This window comes from Gopherus flavomarginatus, chromosome 7, assembly GCF_025201925.1.
Source record: "Gopherus flavomarginatus isolate rGopFla2 chromosome 7, rGopFla2.mat.asm, whole genome shotgun sequence".
Classification (NCBI taxonomy): Eukaryota; Metazoa; Chordata; order Testudines; family Testudinidae; genus Gopherus; species Gopherus flavomarginatus.
Genome location: NC_066623.1, coordinates 52,954,816 through 52,973,566, shown reverse-complemented (window position 1 = coordinate 52,973,566; position 18,751 = coordinate 52,954,816). Strand labels below are relative to the sequence as shown.

Sequence of the window (18,751 nt, the reverse complement as noted above, 5' to 3'; positions counted from 1 at the left end):
TCTCCCTGGCTCCAGTCCCACTCTCCTTGCCATCCAATTCCAATCTTTTCTGCCTCCCCTCCCCTCCCAGCTCCTGGTGTCCTTACCCAGCCACTCCCAGTCTCCCACCAACTCCAAATTCCAGCTACCCTTTTCCTCCCACAAACCTCCAGTCCAATCTTTTCCTGCCAGGCTCCTTTGTCCCACTCTACTTGTTCCCCCACCAGATCTGGCTTTTGTCCCCTCTGCACATGATTCAGGCAGCTGCTGTCTCCTTGCTGCCTAGGCATCAGCAGTGATGAGGGTGGGGATGTTGAAAGCACAGGAGAGACAGGCTCCGTGCTCACAGATCCCTTGCCCAAACCTGGACCTGGCACAACTTGGAGCATCCAGGAATTGCACTTGCAGGGGAAGTCCTGCTTAGCCCTGAGCAGATGGAATCTTTGGGGAAATAAGCTGTGAAGCTTTATTCTCGACTGAGCATAGGTGAACTGCAACTTTTCAAAGGCCTAGTTATTTGGCCAAATTTGGGTTGCTTTTCCCCAGCCAAATAATCAATCATGCAATCATAAACTTCTAGCTCTGCTGCCTGCGTAGTCAAATCCTTAAGCCTGCTCTACACTAGAAAATGAAGTCAGACTAAAAACATCAGTCAAGAGTGTGAAAAATCCACACCCCTGAGCAGCATAGTTAAACCAACTTACATTTCTGTGCAGACAGCACTAAGGGCTAGTCTACACTGGCAAGATTAAAGCGCTGCCGTGGCAGTGCCTTCATGTGGCTTGTGTAGTCACAGCAGAGCACTGCTCTAAAAAAACCACCTTCACAAGGGGCGTAGCTTACAGTGCTGAAACTTGCTGCTCTCAGGGATGTGTTTTTTCACACCCTTGAGCGAGAAAATTGCAGCGCTGTGCAGTGCCAGTGTAGACAAGCCCTAAATTGATGAGAGAGAATTCTGCCGACCTCTCAGGGAGGTGGATTATCTGATCCCTGTCACCGGAGTAGGCAGTGTCTACACTGAAGTGCTACAGCCGTGCAGCTGTTCCACTGTAGCATTTAAAGTGTAGCCAAGCCTTTAAATCTGGCACAAACTTGCCTCCTGGCCACGCCATGAACTATTATTGTACAGGTAGAAATGATCAGTTAGCAAGGGTGGTAGGAGCTAAATTACTCCATTTTTACTAGCTGTCCCTATTCCGGTGAGCCCTGTACGATGCCTTGCCACATTCAGAGGGCTTGAGAGGGGGAGAGCTCTGTTATGGTCTCATTTGCTGCTTTCTCAGTGGTGCAGCGCCCAATGGGCAGAGTGGAGGAGATGCCAGCCTGGCTCCTGGCCCAGCACTGGTACCCTGAGGGCACAAAGGAAGGAGTCTGGGGCTGAGCCCCTCACCCCTGGGGCGGGAGAGCATCGGCTGAGCTCCAGCAGGCGGGAGTCAGCCGCCCCGCCCAGCCCCGCTCCCCTCTGCAGGGCTCCTCCCCTCAGATCTCCCTCCCCTGCCCAGCAGCCACCTTCCCCTTGAGGCCCCGCCCTCTTCCCCATGGTAACGCGCTAGGACCCCGCCGGGCTGCCCTTAGGGCTGCCTGTTCTGTGATTGATACCCCGGAGTAACAGGCTGTGGGGAAGCGGCCGGCGGAGCTAGGGGCAGGCCCGGGCGCGGGGTCCTGCCGAGGCCTACACGTGGCAGCGGAAGGAGGAAGCGCCGGCCGCGAGCGCCGCCACCCCCGGGAATGAGGCGCCATGGCGGGGGGCTGGGCCGGCTTCTCCGAGCAGGAGCTGCGGAGGCTGCGGGGGCCGCACGCAGGTACCGGCCGGGGTGAGCGGGGGCCGGGTGTCCCTGGCGGGAGCCTCGAGGCACCACTTGCTGGTTCCGTGGGGCGGATGCTCGGAGCCTGGCGTCCCCCGCAGGCCGGCTGGGCGCAGAGCTGGTGTCGGGGCCACGTCCGAGCCCGGCCTCTCCTGGGACCTTGGGTCTGGCCCGAGCTCGGGGGCGCTGGGCAGGGCAGCCGGAGCCCTGGGGCTGCCCGCGTCTAGCTTGACCTGGCGTTGACAGCACTGGGGCCGGGGCGGGGTCTGTGGCGGTGCCCAGCCCTGTACGGGTCTTGGCCAACTCGCTCCGGAGGCGAAAGGCCCCTTCCGATCCCGTACCAGGGAGGGTCGGTAACCGCTGGGACTTGGAACAGGGCTTAGCTTGGGGACGTGCTCCGGGCTGGCTTAGGCAGGGGCTCGGTGCGGGGGGGCGCAGTGGTTCCTTCCGGCCTTCGGATGTGACAATCTTTTGCTGGTTTCTTACATGTATGTGATGGAAAAGATTCTCCCCTTTCCCTTCTCTCATAGATTTTGTGACTACAAGGCACCATTATGATCATGTAGTTCAGGGGTTCTCAAACTGGGAGTCGTGAGGTTATTCCAAGGGATCTTGAGTTGCTAGCCCTGTGTATGGCTGGCCCACTGCCCTGCTCTGCTTCCAGCCCCGCTACATCTCCAAAGGAAGGGCACCAACACTGAAGTTTTCCCAGGGTGCCGTTTTCCCTAAGACTGATCTTGGGACCGAGACAACATTAGAGGGCTTGATTGGTCAGCCGCTGAAGAGCTACGTTAAACCACAGAACAATCGGAACACTAGGATAGGCAAAAAAACAACAACAAAAACTTATAATTTAACAGTCAAACACACAGTGGTGCTGGCGGGGGTTTGTGCGGGCTATACCCCCTCCAAAATTTGCCTTAGCCCCGCCCCCCACCAGCCACCCTTCCCAGTCCAAAGGTCAAGCATTACACAGAGGTAAAGGTGGCATTGTGTGGCATTGCTGCTGGTGGCTGTGCTGCCTTCAGAGCTGGGCACCTGGCCAGCAGCTGCTGCTCTCCCGTCACCTAGCTCTGAAGGCAGCACTTGCTGCCAGCAGCATCACAGAAGTAAGGGTCTCAGTGGGGCGTGAGTAAGTCTGCTGTGAAAAGTGATATTTATATGTTCGTTAATATCTAGCTGGGAAGCTGTGAACAGTGATCAGAAGTTTGCCCTAGTAAGTCTGCTGTGAAAGGTGATATTAACAAACATACAGATATAACTTTTCACAGCACCCTATTGCCTCTCTTACTTCTGTGCTGCTGGTGGTGGTGGTGGTGCTAAAAGCCGTGCTGCTGCCAGCAGTAGTGCAACTTGCAGAGCTTCTGCCAGCAGCAGCGCAGAAGTAAGGGTGACAATGGGGCACAAAGTCTGCTGTGAAAAGTGATATTGACAAAGTTGCTTCTTGCCCCTCCCCCCAGTATTAAATAGCAACTATTTAAAAATATTTTTTCTGTTTATAACAATACTTTGATAAAAATGTCTTTTTGTTTTAATTTAAAAGCAGTAAGAAATGGTAAGTTCATTTTAAACAGTAGGGCTATAAATTTAGCATTTAAAGAAGTGTTATAAACTAAAAACAAATTTTTATATTGGGGGGGGGCGGGGTCTGCACTCAGAGGCTTGCTGAGTGAAAGGGATTGCCAGTACAAAAAGTTTGAGAACCAATGATCTAGTCTGACCAACTGCATTATCCAGTTGCATCCAGTGATTCCTGCATCCAGCCCAACAACTTGTGGTTGTTGAACCAGAGCATGCCTTTTGGAAAGACCTGAAAGCTTGATTGAAAGATTTCAAGTGATGGAAAATTTACCACAGCTTTGAGTAATCCAGGAGTTCTGTCCAGCTTCCAAGTTCTGTATTTCACTGAAATAACCTGAACCTCTAGTATTAATATTATAGCAGCAAAACATTTTTACATGGCTTGTTTGCATAGCCTCACTCATATGACTTTCTGACAAAGATTGATCATGTTACCAGCATTAGAGTTTATAAGAAAACTAATTGTCAAGATTTTGCCTCTCCTAAAAGGATTCTGTTTTTATTTTTACTATAAATAGATATATCTGAATCTTCTGATCAGCAGCGTCGACCCCTGTCTGTAAATAAGAGCCGTCAGCAGTTGCTCCGAGAAAAAGCTCTTCAGCAACAATGTCATAAACTGGGACTGCAGGATGGAGCTGCCTCTGTACCTCCAGAACAGCTGCTTTCTGTACCAAAACACAAGCTCTGTCTTCCTCAGCAGCCTCTGCCACCACCTCCTCCATCCTCAATCAAGGATCAAAGGCAACATGACACCAGAGATCAACAGAATGCACAGGGACTTGAAAATCCTTGTAATGGCAATGAAAATCCCCAGGAATTCCATGTAAAGATGGATTTCAAACTGGAGAAAAAGAGAGTGGAATTGTTAGTAAGTCTGTAAAATCAAGGGATTGGTTTTATTCCTTACTAATTCATCATTTTGTTGTACATTAAATTGAAGTTTAATATTAAACAGTACTGTATTTTAGAGTAAGAAGTCTTCTCCTTTGCTTCTTTCCTGCTGATCCTTTAATTGCCACCCTTTGTTCAGTAATATCTCATGTAGACCTGAGTCCTGCAATCTAAGGGCTAGTCTACACTGGCAACATTAAAGTGCTGCCATGGCAGTGCTTTAACGGGGCTTGTGTAATCGTGGCAGAGCACTAGGAGAGAGCTCTCCCAGCGCTTTAAAAAACCCACCTCCATGAGGGGCACAGCTCCCAGCGTTGGTGCACTGTCTACACTGGTGCTTTACAGCGCTGAAACTTGCTGTGCTCAGGTGTGTTTTTTCACACCTCTGAGTGAGAAAGTTGCAGCACTGTAAAGTGCCAGTGTAGACGAGCCCTAATTCATGAAGATGGGAGTCCTATTGTCTTCAATAGATTCCATGCAGGCAAGATTGCAGGATTAGGGACTTAAATTGTAAGGCGGCCAGGTCGTGGGACTTTTTTTTTTTTTTTTTTTTTTTTTTTTAATTGTCTTTGAAGGCTTAAGCGCATCTCTGTTGATTCTGGTTTATTTATCTAGTATACAAAGCTCACCTTTGGAAATGCATCTTTTTGGTTCTGTGTAACTTTTGTCCCTTTCAAAAAATTGCTCTCCTGGTTTTCAAAACTTTCTGTGGGCCTTCTTTTGATTCGATGTCAGGATGGGTTTCAGTTGTATAGTCTCCTCGCTTGGCTAAATTATGGCCAGCTAACATGGCTCTAGATGTGCTAGACTGCATCTTGATGGGGTTTTTCAATGGTCTTGAGCTAACGTGATTGAAAAACCCCCATCCTTTTTGCATCAAGAGAAGGCTGTGAGGTTAACTGAAAAAAAAAAAATCTGCTCGTTCTGGTATTTAGACTCCCGGACCGTATACTCATTGTCTTGTTTGTTGTAACTATTTTGCCCTTGTTTGTCCCAAATTACTTCTGTGTACCCAGAGTAATAAGGTCTTGGGTGCCAAAGTTGTTAGTTAATGCTAAAAAGTATTGGAAACAAGGGATAAAATATCATGTTTTAGGGTTTGAGCTGATCTTTAACAATTAGGGGTTTGGATGAGAGTATCACAGGGATCAAATTACCCCATGGGGCCTAGAGGGGGGATTTTTGCACCCTCCTGTGAACCATCTGGACAGTAATTGCCATACTTGATTAGACGCATGCCCCATCTAGTCCACTATTCCATGTTGCTGTAAGCAGCTATGTGCAGTTTTAGTCAGGAAGTTCTCCTGCTCTCTACTGTGGTACAGCACTGTATAAATGGCCAGGTGCCTTACATGTAGTTATTTTTCCTTTGTGTAAAAGACTGGCTATCTGGCACAGCCTGTATGAAGGTAATTTTTTTGTGTTTTACATTTTTAGGTTTCTTTTCCCGTATGCCTCCATACGCTCTATTTCTTTTTCCATCGAGAGTCCCAGTACTCAGTAGAATGTTCATTCTTCCCGTCTGTAAGCATTTTGTAATGCTCCATGGCATGTATTCATTTAAAAAGTAAGTACATACCAGCAAAGCCATGGACAGGATGGATTTGATTTAAATCACTAGTCAGGAAGACTCAATTTATTCATGGATTTCTACGTTAAAAAGTGCATTCTTGTTGGTTGTTATAACCTTAATACATATTCTTCAGAACTCATATGTAGGTTTCATTTTTAGAAGGTACTCACTATACATTTTTAAAGTGATCTTTAAACTTTTCAGATGAGTTTTACAGCTATATCAGAAAATGAATGATTGGTATTTCATTTACCAAAGGTAATTGAAGCAGATATTTATGAAGTCATTGGGACGTGAACTATCTCCAATTCAACAGGTTAATCATTAATATTTGGTGGATTTTCTTTGCCATGCTGTATTAGGAGGAGAACATCACCAGATAGACATTTAAATTGTTTTATTTAACTAAAGCAACGTTATGGATTATGGATTTTTTTCAACAGCAAACATAATATTTTAACAAAACAAGCATATGAATTTTTGAAGTTAATTAAACATTCAAGTGTTTTTAAAATCAGGTTTGTTTTTGTTAAAATGGTTTTAAACTAAAATAGTTAAATGACTTTTTTAAAACACAAAAATTAAATCGACTACGTCAGCCAGGTCAACATAAGAAACTTAAAATATTGGCTTCTGCAGCTAACTCAGTCATCTTCACCTTCATTTTCCTGTTTGTTCATAATCTGGAAAAGAAAAACAAGCTTTCCTGCTTTTTCAGGTCCCAAAATATTTCTGAATTTGGAATGAATTAGTCCAAAGGAAGAAAATTTTCTTTCTACACTAGCAGAAGAAGCTACTGCTGTTAAAAGTGACATTATCACTTCAACAGGCTCTGAATCCAAGTGCTTAAGTGACTTCCACGAGTTCACTGGTGTGACTTTTTTTTTTTAAAACATCATCAGCAAACATATTTCTTGAATGGTTCTTATTCCCAGACTGGGTCTCTCTTACGGCCTGCTGCCATTATAGGTTTTCCCTTCTAGTGAGAGAGTGGTATGGTAGATGTCAAATCAATGAAGGCTACACTCAGAAAGACCTTAATTCTTCTGCAGTGTGCTGCTCAAACAGTTTCTCTTTTGTTTCTACTACCTGTCCCTCCCTTCTTACATTTATCTCCAGACTTCTTCTCATTGTCCAGATCTGTTCTGCCCCCAACAATCTTCTATTCATTGAACTTTTTGAAACTTTGCACTTTTAGAGAGAGGCAAGGGATTGACTCTGTGTACACAAATTTGCAGAGGGACAATAGGGTTGAGGTCTATTATTTCTCACCTCTATAATTTATTTAAAACATTTTTGCTGTTAACAGGCATGTTGTCTCTGAAAACACAAATCCACAGTTTGAGAACTGCAAAACTAGGCATCTCTGATGGTATCTTCTAGACTGAGCACTGAGTCCCATTGGGTAGATAGAAAGATTAACCGAAGTAATCTATACAGAAGCCCCTGGAACTCCATAAAATTGGGTCCCTAATCCATGAATTATTGGAACTCATTTACAAATTTTTTCTTAAACATTACATGACTATATTGTCTCACACTATAGAATTAGAATTTATAATCCCTGTTCCATGATGAGAGATCTTTGAGCTATAATGTATCTTAATTAAAATTATCTTTAGATAGGTTTTTTCCTCAAAAAGCATTTTATCAAAAAAAATTTAAATTACAAAAAGATATTTTTTAAATTGATATTTATCCACCCTGCCCATGGATAGTGCTGTGTCAGACTGACAGGCCCAAGCTTTCCCAGTTAGTACATTCTACAGCTAACACGTTGGTTGCTGCCCAGCAGCCACCAGTGCAGACCCAACTACCATGTATATTCCATTGGAACAGTCCTACGTCAAATAACACCACCATGTTCTAGCATCACAGCGGTTTGAAAAAATTTCTTCTCTCTCTTTAGCTATCAAGTAACTTCTGATATTTTATTCCGGGGTAGATTGATTTACATCACAGCAATTAAAATCACCAAGTGGAAATCCTCAATTTAAATAATTTTAATCAACATTTCCATTTGTACTTGTTGTTTTCTCAATAAAGGTGCATTCTCATTTGCTGATATGACCATTAAAACATGTTGATTTACAACTAAATACTACTTTACACACTAGTTTGGTACATGTCTTTGCTACCTAGGAGGATATACTATACCTGTGTACATTTATTTAGACAATTGTATAGCTTACTATTTTCAGATTCTTATTAATTGTACATTTTTTGTATGTTAGAAAATGGTGAATGATATGTTGTATATTTATTAGTTGATTAACTTTTTGCTCATGATTTGTGTCAAGCTGCCTTGGGGAGTAAATGAAATTTAATTAACCAAAACAGCATATACAATTTATTTTTATTAAAATAACATTGAATGTTTTGGATACATAAACTTCTCTTATCAAAACATGTTTCACATTTGCAACTAAATTATAATAAGTTCAGACCTTAAAATTAAATCTGAATTTAATATAAAATACATTAAGCAGGTTTGTTTTTAAAAAGAAAGCCTTACTATAATTAAAATAAAGTCAGACACCTAATTTAAATACAAAAATAGTTTTTAAATTAAAAACCAATTATTTTTATCCTCCATTGTGTGCCTTGTTCATGGAAGAACAGCCCTATTATGCATTAAATTATGAGGAGAGGTTTGTTACTGAGATCCCTTTGAAAAGGTGATGGATGAAACCACCGCAACAGCTAACATGATGTGACTTAGGTAGGGAAAAATGGCATTCGGCCACTGACAGCCACATCCAAAGACTGTTGCATTCATCTTATCCAATTAGGATGAATTTATATAATACCATAAAATATTTGCCCAGGATTTTAGAGATGGGTTCTGGTGTGTATGATTTATAGTGGAAAGCCCCCTATTTGTGAACAATGTATGCTAATTTTAGTTAAAAACATGGGATTCTAATGTAACAAAGAACAAACCCCACATTCTTTGTTCATAAGAGACCCTGGCTTGTTTAAGAGTAAACTTGTCGAGTATCTCCTGAAGCTAATAACTCTTCTTCCTGATCAGTCTTCCTCCCACAGAACCAAGGTGTTGAGCTGTCCTTGGATTCTTGGAAATCTTTAATGGGTGCTCCAACAAAATAAACACAAGGAGTATGACTGCTGTTTTGAGTGGGGAGAGGCAGGAAAGAAACGAATCCTTGTTTAACCCTGTTGCTTTGTTAAATGTCTAGGCAGGAGAAATCTCACTGGGAAGTTCTCCAGCAGGAGCAGCGGCTGATGGAAGAGAAGAATAAACGCAAGAAGGCACTCCTGGCCAAAGCCATTGCTGAAAGGTGATGAGGACATTCTGCGTTCTACTGCCATACCTAGGGAAGGGGGTGTTTGTCTATGATAAGTTACTAAGTTTTAGCAAATCCAGCTTGTCCCCCTTTCCTCTGCATTGAAGATTCATTTTGTGTGCAAATGAGCAACAGTACATGATACTCACATTTTCTTCCAAATTGTGTGGTCGCCAAGAAGCTCTTTTTATGTGGATTGCATTTCTGAAGATGCAGGGTATGGCTACACTTGAAATTTCAAAGCGCTGCCAAGCGTGAGTGTGGTCGGAGCGCCAGCGCTGGGAAAGAGCTCTCCCAGCGCTGCACGTAAACCACATCCCTTACGGGTGTAGCTTGCAGCTCTGATTACACTGAGGCTTTACAGCGCTGTATCTTGCAGCGCTCAGGGGGGTGTTTTTTCCACACCCCTGAGCACAAAAGTTGCAGCGCTGTAAAGCGCCAGTGTAGCCAAGCCCGCAGCTTCTTCTGCAGACTGATAATTCCTGTTACAACTTTACAGAGTGAATCTTATGTTCTTGAACAGATCAGTGATTGAACATTTCATTTGGTGGTATTGTGTACAGTGATTAGAGCAGGGGACAGGGAGTCAGGACTCCTGGGTACTAGTCCCAGCTCTGCCAGTGACTTGTTAAAGTCACTGTCTGTTTGTTCCCTCACCTATAAAATGGGAGTATTACCTTTTTCTCAGAAGTCTAGAGAGGCTTAATTCATTAAGGTGTGTAGTGTAAAGTGCTTTGAGATTCTCTGGAATGGAGAGGATCTCCGTTAAAAACATCTTAATGAAAAATGCAGCAAGTTGAATCTGATAGAAGAGGACAACCAGCTGTGCTAAGTTCAGACTGAATGCACACTGTGCAAGAAACAAGTGTTGGTATTAAGTCAGAGACCTTTAATGCTAAGTGAAGAAGATGTGTAGAGATAAATGAAGCAGCAGTGTCCAACAGGCTTCAGAGTATGGGACTAGAGAATACAAGAATTGGGTGAGTGAAACAGAGAAGACTAGAAGATGTAGTTGACGGGGCTAATATGTAGTTTGGAAAAAGTGGTTGAGCTAAAAAGGCTTATTAGTCTACTGGTAGAAGAGTGAAAGATAGGGCTGAGTTAACGTTTAGTTGTGGGAATATCAGGATAAGTCTCTGTTATAGTTGAACGTAAAGGAATTGATACAAGGGGCATTTGGAGGTGCAAAGATGGTATGTATCTGGATACAGGTGATGTGAGAAAAGTATTGGTTGCATGACGAGTTGATGATAGAATTGGTGAATTGATTAAAAAGGTGACAGTGGTTTGCTAATGCTGGTCAGTCAGACTGGAGATTTTAAGATACCCAAGGCTACTTTATGGAAAATCAAACGTGGTTCACTGATATGATGAGCAGGGGTAGTATGGCCTAGTATGAGATCTCTGAAAATTACTTAAGGTGCTTGGGTCTGAACATGCTTCCTGTAGATAGTTTCGGTTCTTGAAAACTTACAAATGTAATAAACGGAGTTGAAGAAGATTATGTAGGGCTTGATTGAAATCTTTCATATTTGATGTGAATCTTTCCATTGACTTCATTCGGCTTTGGATCAAGCCTATAGAGAATAATCCTACAAAATGGAAATAAGTACATTTGGGTTAGGTGACCCAGTCTCTTTTTGGCTCCTGCTGTCTGGGATTCTTTGAAGGGGGAAGTTTGCAGGACAAAGTGCCCTTTTCCTTTCTAGCAATTTTCTATGTTCTTATGCTTAAAGTTACTTAGTTTCAGAGAGTGAGTTTTCCGAGTGAAGGAATACAGTCCATTTTAGGCACTTTGATTGCAGTCATTACATATTTTTGTTTGACTGTTAACAGCAGACACTTTAGATCCCCATAGATATGGGAAGAAAGATCAAAAGTCTTAAACTACAAAAGAGAAATCTTTGAGCAACTTCTAATGAGCTGGTGGGTCTGTAATTTAAACACATCTCTTGTGTAGGATGCTTCTAAAGAGAGAGAACTTGCATCTTGTTTTTTCAGATCCAAAAGAACTCAGGCTGAAACAGTGAAACTAAAGCGGATCCAAAAAGAGCTACAGGCTCTGGATGACATGGTGTCTGCTGACATTGGGATCTTAAGAAACCGAATCGATCAGGCCAGCATGGATTATTCATTTGCTCGGTAAGCAATTAACAGACAGAGCAGCAAGTACTCTTGGGAAAATGTATGCAGTTTCCTTTCACTGAAGAAAGCTGAAGGGAGTCATGTCATTAAAAGACACAGTGCAGGTGTATTTAATAAGTTTTAATATACAGTGGTTTCTCTTTAGATCATAGTGGCCTAAACAGAAGCTTGCAACTAACATAAGTTTCCTGAATGAAAACTTTATTTGCCATTCCCCCACCTCCCTGCCACCCACCCCTTTCATCGTACATATGTGCTGGTCCATTATGGTAGAGTTATACATAAGCACTTCTGTGTTATAGGGTAGTTTTGTTGTTGGCTTTATTCCTGGGAAAGGAGCAGTTTTAAAAGAAGAATCAAACACATGTAACGTATTACATCAACTCTGTAAACAAAAGTCCTGAGTCAGTTAAGCACCCTAATTCAGGACAGCACTTAAGTTCTATTGAAATCTTTCACTTGCATACATGCCTAAAGCTAAGTAGGTACTTTCTTGAATTGGGACCAAATGTAGGTCAGTCTTCAAGGTTCTCAATGTCTCTTTCCATCATTTGAGGGTTTTTTTATTACTATTCTTTTTATTACTACTACTACTGCTACTACAAGGGACTGCAACTCTGACGGTTCCCTTTTGCAGCATCCTTCAACATGTAAAATTAATCGAGTGCCTCATTAGTATAGGGTAAACCACAACATAAGTGCGTAAATATAAGCATGTTTATATAGGCATTTACTGAAATGGAAAATGTCTGGTTGTGATTTTAGTTCACTATTCAACATGTAGAAATTGTAGTTTTCCCTGTGACTTTTGCTGTGCATTGACCCACAGGCCAATAAACATGGTAATTAGCTTTTAAATGAATACCAGTGGTAGCTAAGAACTGAGGATGGCTATCGACCAATTATCATTTTAAAATGGCAGGGACTAGCTGACATTATGTAGTTCCACTATTTTAGGATATTTTGGAAAAATCTCTGTTTCAGATCTATGTCAGAGAAGACTTTTCAATGCCAATGTGTTTGAAGGATTTACTCATAGATTTCAGAAATACATGTCTAAATGTTTCATGATCATAAAACATTACACCCCTTTGAACTCTGCATCTTAAATTCTCAGTGATAGGGAAAAATCATACAGAATGTTTACAGGAAACTGTACTTAGATAACAAAGATGGAAAAAGGAAGGTTACTAGGGAAGGAAGGCAAAGCTTTAAAAATATGCCTCATGAGATTGCTGTGTTTTTGTATAATCAGTTTTTCATGATTTGGAAAGTAGTTACACCTGGATTTTCAGTGTTGTAGAATATGCCACCCACCATTAAAAGCTTTCATTTACCTAACAAGCAATGCCTTTCTGAGCAATTATTGAAGTTTTGCCTTATATATTAAGGCTAAATGCCAAATCAGTTTAAGCCAACAAGTGCAATATTTATGGTCCTAGTTGCATAGTTTGGACATCTGAATGTTATAAAATGGAATATTTATAAATATTCCAATGGGGGGAAAAAAAACCTGTGTTCATGCAGGTTAAAGTTTTAATTGGACACGTTTCCACAGTAACCTTAATTTTGTTCCTTGCATGCATGCTTCATTTCTGAGTCCTTCATTACATCATCTCTGTGACTCACTTGTGACAGAAAGAGGAGTGGGTATTTTGGGGCCCTGTGGACATGACTTTGTCATTCACTGCCAGGGATAGAGCTCCAGCTGGGAGCAGAATCCTGCAGTTATTTATTACTGGAATATACTCTGAAAGAATCCTGCTTCATTTTGTTCTGCGTCCTCAAACAAAAGAACCACTGTGTCCCTCTATTGCTTGGTAATGAGACACCTGAATATGGCTTTACGAAGCAGCTCTGTTTTTACAGGCACTTTTGTGATTGAGCATCCACAAATACAATGTCACAAGATGCAATACAGGGTCATGGTTCGTATGGTCCACAGCCTCCCTCCTCTCTTAGCCAGCCTGTGGTATCCTTCTACTAGTTAAGTCCTTCCACCCTTATGTTGCCCCGCAAAATATTTGTAATTGTTGCTTTACATTAGAAAGTTTGTCATGTCAGAATGTACAAACTGATAAGTGTCCATGCTGATGATACGATTATTTCTACATTGGTGGCTCTGCAAAAGCTGTGGTTGTTATATGGTGTCATGTGCTGTGCCCATCTGTACTGCTAGTGACATAGGTAAATGTTTTTTTGAATGACGGAAAGTACACTTTCAGAAAAGACTGAAGTAGCAATGTAACTACTTCATTAATTACATAGAATTTATATCTGTTGGATTGTTAATCTGTTTAGCTAACAATAAAATGAACATGAATCGCTTTGGTATCTTTCTGAATAGTTAATTTTCCATTGGAATACATGGAGCAGTTACCAGTGATGATTTCTTTCAGCATGCTGGAGATGAATCTCATACAAAAGTCAACAAAATTGTTTGCCACCTGTGCATTTCAGACAAGGGAATTTACTCCTAGAATGCAGCAGCAGTGGAAACTGATGGAGTGGACTTTCTTCTGCTGGCACATTCTCCTTTCCATCCCTTGCCTTATAATTGTTGAACAATGTTTGTGTGTGCTATTAAATAGCTGTCATTGCCCACTCCAGAGGAAAATGCCTTTCACTAATTGATCAAGTATTCATCCATGTGTGTAACTTGTAAAGTACTTTGGGATTCTTCAGGATGAATAACACCAAAAAAATTATTTTTGCAGGAAGCGATATGATAAGGCAGAGTCAGAGTATGTAGCAGCAAAGCTAGATTTCCAACGGAAGACTGAAATCAAGGAGCGTCTCACAGAGCATCTATGCACTATAATACAGCAGAATGAACTCCGTAAGGCCAAGAAGCTGGAAGAGTTAATGAAGCAGCTGGAAGTGGAGGCAGATGAAGAAAATCTGGAACTTGAGATTGAGGTGGAGCAGATGCTGCAGCAGCAGGAGGTAGAAGCAAGGAGACAGGCTGCCCAGTCTCAGAATCTGTCTCGGACTGCTGAGGAAAATGCAGCTCCATGTGCTACAGTGAAGGAGAATGAGCATGCTGGTGCTGCTTCTGAACAGTTAGTGGAGCAGCCTGGAAATTCCTGTAGCAAGTCACTTTCAAATATGGGTAGCCAAAATCAATCAGTAAACACTACTCGGGATGAAACCCCCAGCTCACTCTGATACATTATTGTTATATGCAGATAAGGTAGCATCTGATGGATGATACACTTGATTTACTGCATGCTGTAGGTTACTCCAAGGCTTCTGCAGTGTCAGTAACATCCCTCTTACATTACCTCTATTTTTAATTTGATTTAAAATAATCTATTTTTAGTGACCTGTCAATCTTCCATTCTGGGTCACCTGTCTGTCCTGTTTTGTATTTTTAGGTCCATTCATCCCTGGATTTGCTCACTATTTATGGAGCTTTGTGAGACTGGGGCTTGCGAGGAGAGAGTACTAAGAAGGGAGCAGCAATGTTTGTCTGTAGGCTGGGCTTGTGTGAGAATGAAAATTCCCAGCTGACCATTGCAGACATCAAACCAAGAAAGGGAGATGTTTGTTTTCTTGAGAAGGTGTCATGAAAGGTTAGGTTTTATTACAGAGATGTTCTTTTCCTCATGTACGTAAGAAATTTCCAATGTGTCCACAAATTTCCTTTGCAAATTTCTTTTAATCGTGTAAAACCCAGCAAGTTTTCCGAGACATCCTTGGATATGGTAGCTGATACTTCAGTCTGTAGAGAATTATAAACAAATTTAGATTTTTATGTTGCTACAAAGGCCAGATTGGCTATAATATTTCCTGTTTATAACTGGTGTCTATTTTTACAAATTATTGTAAAATTCATAATATCTGGTCTTTGGAGTCTGATTTGTGAAATTACAGCATCAAATGTGTTACAAGAGTATCAGCTTAATGTATGGTAGAAAGGAGGTGGTTGCAGACAGAAACAGTACACTAGAGATCTAGCTAGTATTGACAAATGCGGTTACAAATATTTTCTCATTTTCAGTAACATCATAGCTGCCTTAAATCCGAGACATCAAACTGGTGTTGATAAAATCATGAATAACCCCAAAAGTAAATGGGAACTAAGCCTTTCCATACATTATGTAATGTTCAGTAAATTCAAGTTAACAACTTCCTTGTCCTAAGGGTGGGTGTGTATAACCCCAGTAGAACCTTGTTAATTTGCTCAATTATTGTTTTCAAAGGGATTTTAAAAAATCATTCCAGATGGGGAAAGACAAAAATACAATTCTGGTTTTGCAATGACCTCTTGGAGTAAGGTGGTTTGCAGAGAGCCTATGATGCAACCATGAACCAGACAGAAATTTTCATTTCTTCTCTGCTACACAATCTGCAGCTCTCTTTCACTATGGAAATTTTAACTCTCTCTTATACTGAAGGTTTGTGTCTCACAGTTTGACAATCACTGGAGTGACCCCACCAAATGCGATTGTGAGGGACCAATTATCTATTCAGTCATTGAAAGCCATGACACTTTATTCACAATTTTTATTGTAAAAATAAATTAATGTATCTTCCATGTGGCTTGTTTACTTTCAGTTATAGTATTTGGTGTTCAAGAGATGGGACAAGAATAGGTTCTGAATAATGTAGCAAGCTTGAAAGATAGACCCTTTGATAGCCTTCACTCTATATACAACCAACACCCCAAGGGTAGCTCTTCCAAACAAAAAACTGTGTAAAATAGCTTTGGAGAGCTGTGTCCCATAACATGGAACTCCAGCTAACAGCAATCTGGAGGAGCAATAGGGAACTTCTTTGTCACAGTGGCTGCAACAAGCATCTTCCAGGGGGAAACAGTCTCAAGAGAAGTTCTCCCACACACATTCCACAATTACTATTTGTCTCATGGATGGCTTATAAAACGAGACTAGAAAATTCAAAACCCATCTTTGTTATATATGAAATATTCTTGTATCTGGGGCACTGTGTGGCACCACAGTACTATGGGAATCCTATTACTCTCCTGGACAGAACCTAGAGATCCACCTGTGTTCTGCAGAATTAGGATTGGACACATTAATTCATGCTGCAATTATGAACTGGCTTGTGGCTGATGGTGACAGCTGACAAAATTGGAGACCACGTTCAATAAAAGCATTTGGCAGGTGCTTGGAAAAGGAGATAGTGCTTAATTCAACACCCAGGTCTGCTGTCCCAAACCCTTCTGCTATATTATATGTTTTTCAACTTCAACTGGAGAAGGGCCCTAGCTGGAGCACTGACAGGTAATTGAAATAGGCAGAGAGGGACAAGCCACAAGTTTTAGTTAAGATTGTACCTCTGATAACATAGTTTCCACCCACAACATTCAGACTAATTTTAAATCTGATCTCTGCTGCTACACTAGCTTAACTTTCTAGCTGTAACATCTCAGCCCTGACTTGACCCAGATAGTTTGGAGGGGAAAAAACGTGTCCCCAAAATTGCTTAATCCTGCTGATTGGATGAAAATCAATTCACTTTGAAGATGGAAGCCAATCAGGGAGCAGAAACAAGAGCATCTCCCTGAAATTACCTAATTGCACAATGGTGGTAATGAATAACACATGCCCACAGTGAACATGCAGTGTGAGCATCTGATAGGCAGAAATGTGTCTGTAAAATGCTCTTCCAATAATTGCAACAAAGTGAACACTTCAAAACAGAAACAGAGGGCAAAATTTATCAATTTAGGAGATTTAAGAGTAGCTAAGAGATCTTAAGCACAAGTTCTATTAAAAGTCATTTCTATAGCATGAACAATCTTATATACAGCTGAAACATCTGAAAAACAGCACCCACAATGGCATCCAAACATAATGCTGAGGATTTTTACTGTGTCAGAGAGCAAAGTGTTCTGAATCAGCAGTGCCAATTTGTGTAATATGGGGGTTTTCTTTTCTGGTCCCTCCCTTCCCCCCATCTAACTTCTGACCAAGTCTAGCTCTGGTTAGCTTCTGAGATTGCAAACTGAAGTTGTCTGGCTAGAAGCCATAAGGAGATATTAAATGCAAATGGATAACATTTGATCATTTTTCTCTGCAGGAAAGAGTTAAATTGTTTTTTCTCTTGTTTGCTCTGACAAGTGATATAAAACACTACAGTTGTGTCATTTCCACTTCAGCCTGACCCAGTTTGAGTAAGTTCACAAATATTTTGATGGGTGCCAGTCCGACAGTTTTAAATTCTCCCCATGCAGGAATTAAGCAGTCCAATCATAACAAGATGTACATTAGTCAGAAGTTCCAAGAAATGGTTTGGGGGAACTAAAGAGTTTTCTCCTCAAAAGAAATAAAAATTGAAATCAAGCAAAAGCTACTCTTAGCTTCATAGTTAGGGTCCTACTAAATTCAGGGTCCATACTGATCAATTTCACAGCCATAGGATTTGAAAATTAGTCTATTTCATGTTTTCAGATGGTATGTTGTAAGCATGAGGATCTTAACGCAAAAGGGGGTCATGGGGGTATTGCAAAACTGTTGGGGGAGGTGGGATCATGGATTGCCACCTTCAGTTCTGTGCTGGGCTCCAAAGGCAGCAGCACCAGAGCTGCTTCCAGCCACAGCAGGTTCCTGGAGATGAAGGAGTCTCTGATCTCCCCTATACTGTTGGGAGCGCTGCAGCTGGAGGCTCCTTACTGCTAGTCCTGGCTGGACTGGGAGGAACAGGACTTGCTCTTCTGCTTGACTGTGCTTGCAGGGAGGTCAGGCCCACCTCTGGGTACCTACCCTGACTGCAGAATGTTGCTGGAGATGGAAGTGAGTGATCTCCCTGGTGCTACTGGGAGCACCCCAGCCAAGGGAGGTATCTGGAGGTGGGTCTGATTGCCTCCCAAGTGCTGCCATGCAGGGGAAGAGTCCTGACCCTCTCCAGCCTGGAGGGGACTAGCAGCTGGAGCTGGGGGCACAGTAGGAGCGCACAGCTGGGGTGCCCCCAGCCCTGCCCGTCCCCTCCAATAGCTAGATTTCACAGGGGAGGTCTGATTTCCATGGTCTGAGACACATTTTTCACAGCCCTGAATTTGGTAGAGTCCTATTCATACTATTTAATACATTTCACAGCATTCAGTCTACTGCATTGTGGAGTGCTCTGATGAGCATTATGAGTGTTACAGCATGGCAATATTCAAATGGATGTCTTCAGAATTTTGAAGATTTTTGTGGGTAGATTAGTAATGGATGTGCTGATTCCTCAGTCACAATCTGTTGTATAAAGGTCTGACTTTGGGAGTACAATCAGCGTGTCCATTCTCAACCCAGGGTTGAGCACATCTTAGTGAAAGATTGGGGGACGGTAGCAATTTACAATATCTTAAGGTTGTATTGAATGTTTCATCCCAAAGCACTTTACAGCCAAAAATCACTTGACCCATTTGTGATGCTGACAGACCAGACAGGCGTCAGCTCATGCCAAGGTCCCAGGGTCTCAACTGAACACAGACAAATGCATAACTGGAACCAGTC

At 42.0% G+C, this 18,751-nt stretch overlaps 1 protein-coding gene across 6 annotated transcripts; it reads left to right on the top strand.

Moving 5' to 3' along the window:
- The first annotated feature begins 1,591 nt into the window (after positions 1 to 1,591).
- On the top strand, positions 1,592 to 15,823 carry GORAB (golgin, RAB6 interacting). Of its 6 annotated transcripts, XM_050963328.1 has the most exons (6): positions 1,592 to 1,793; positions 3,884 to 4,232; positions 9,033 to 9,134; positions 11,142 to 11,282; positions 14,003 to 14,478; positions 14,663 to 15,823. In XM_050963328.1, the coding sequence occupies exons 1-5, from the start codon at positions 1,718 to 1,720 to the stop codon at positions 14,451 to 14,453; spliced, it is 1,119 nt and encodes a 372-aa protein (XP_050819285.1). In that variant the 5' UTR covers positions 1,592 to 1,717; the 3' UTR covers positions 14,454 to 14,478; positions 14,663 to 15,823. The 6 variants fall into 6 exon arrangements, with proteins under 6 accessions (XP_050819285.1, XP_050819284.1, XP_050819286.1 ...); XM_050963327.1 differs by having other exon boundaries at positions 14,003 to 15,823; XM_050963329.1 differs by having other exon boundaries at positions 1,594 to 1,781; positions 14,003 to 15,823.
- The last annotated feature ends 2,928 nt before the right edge of the window (positions 15,824 to 18,751 follow it).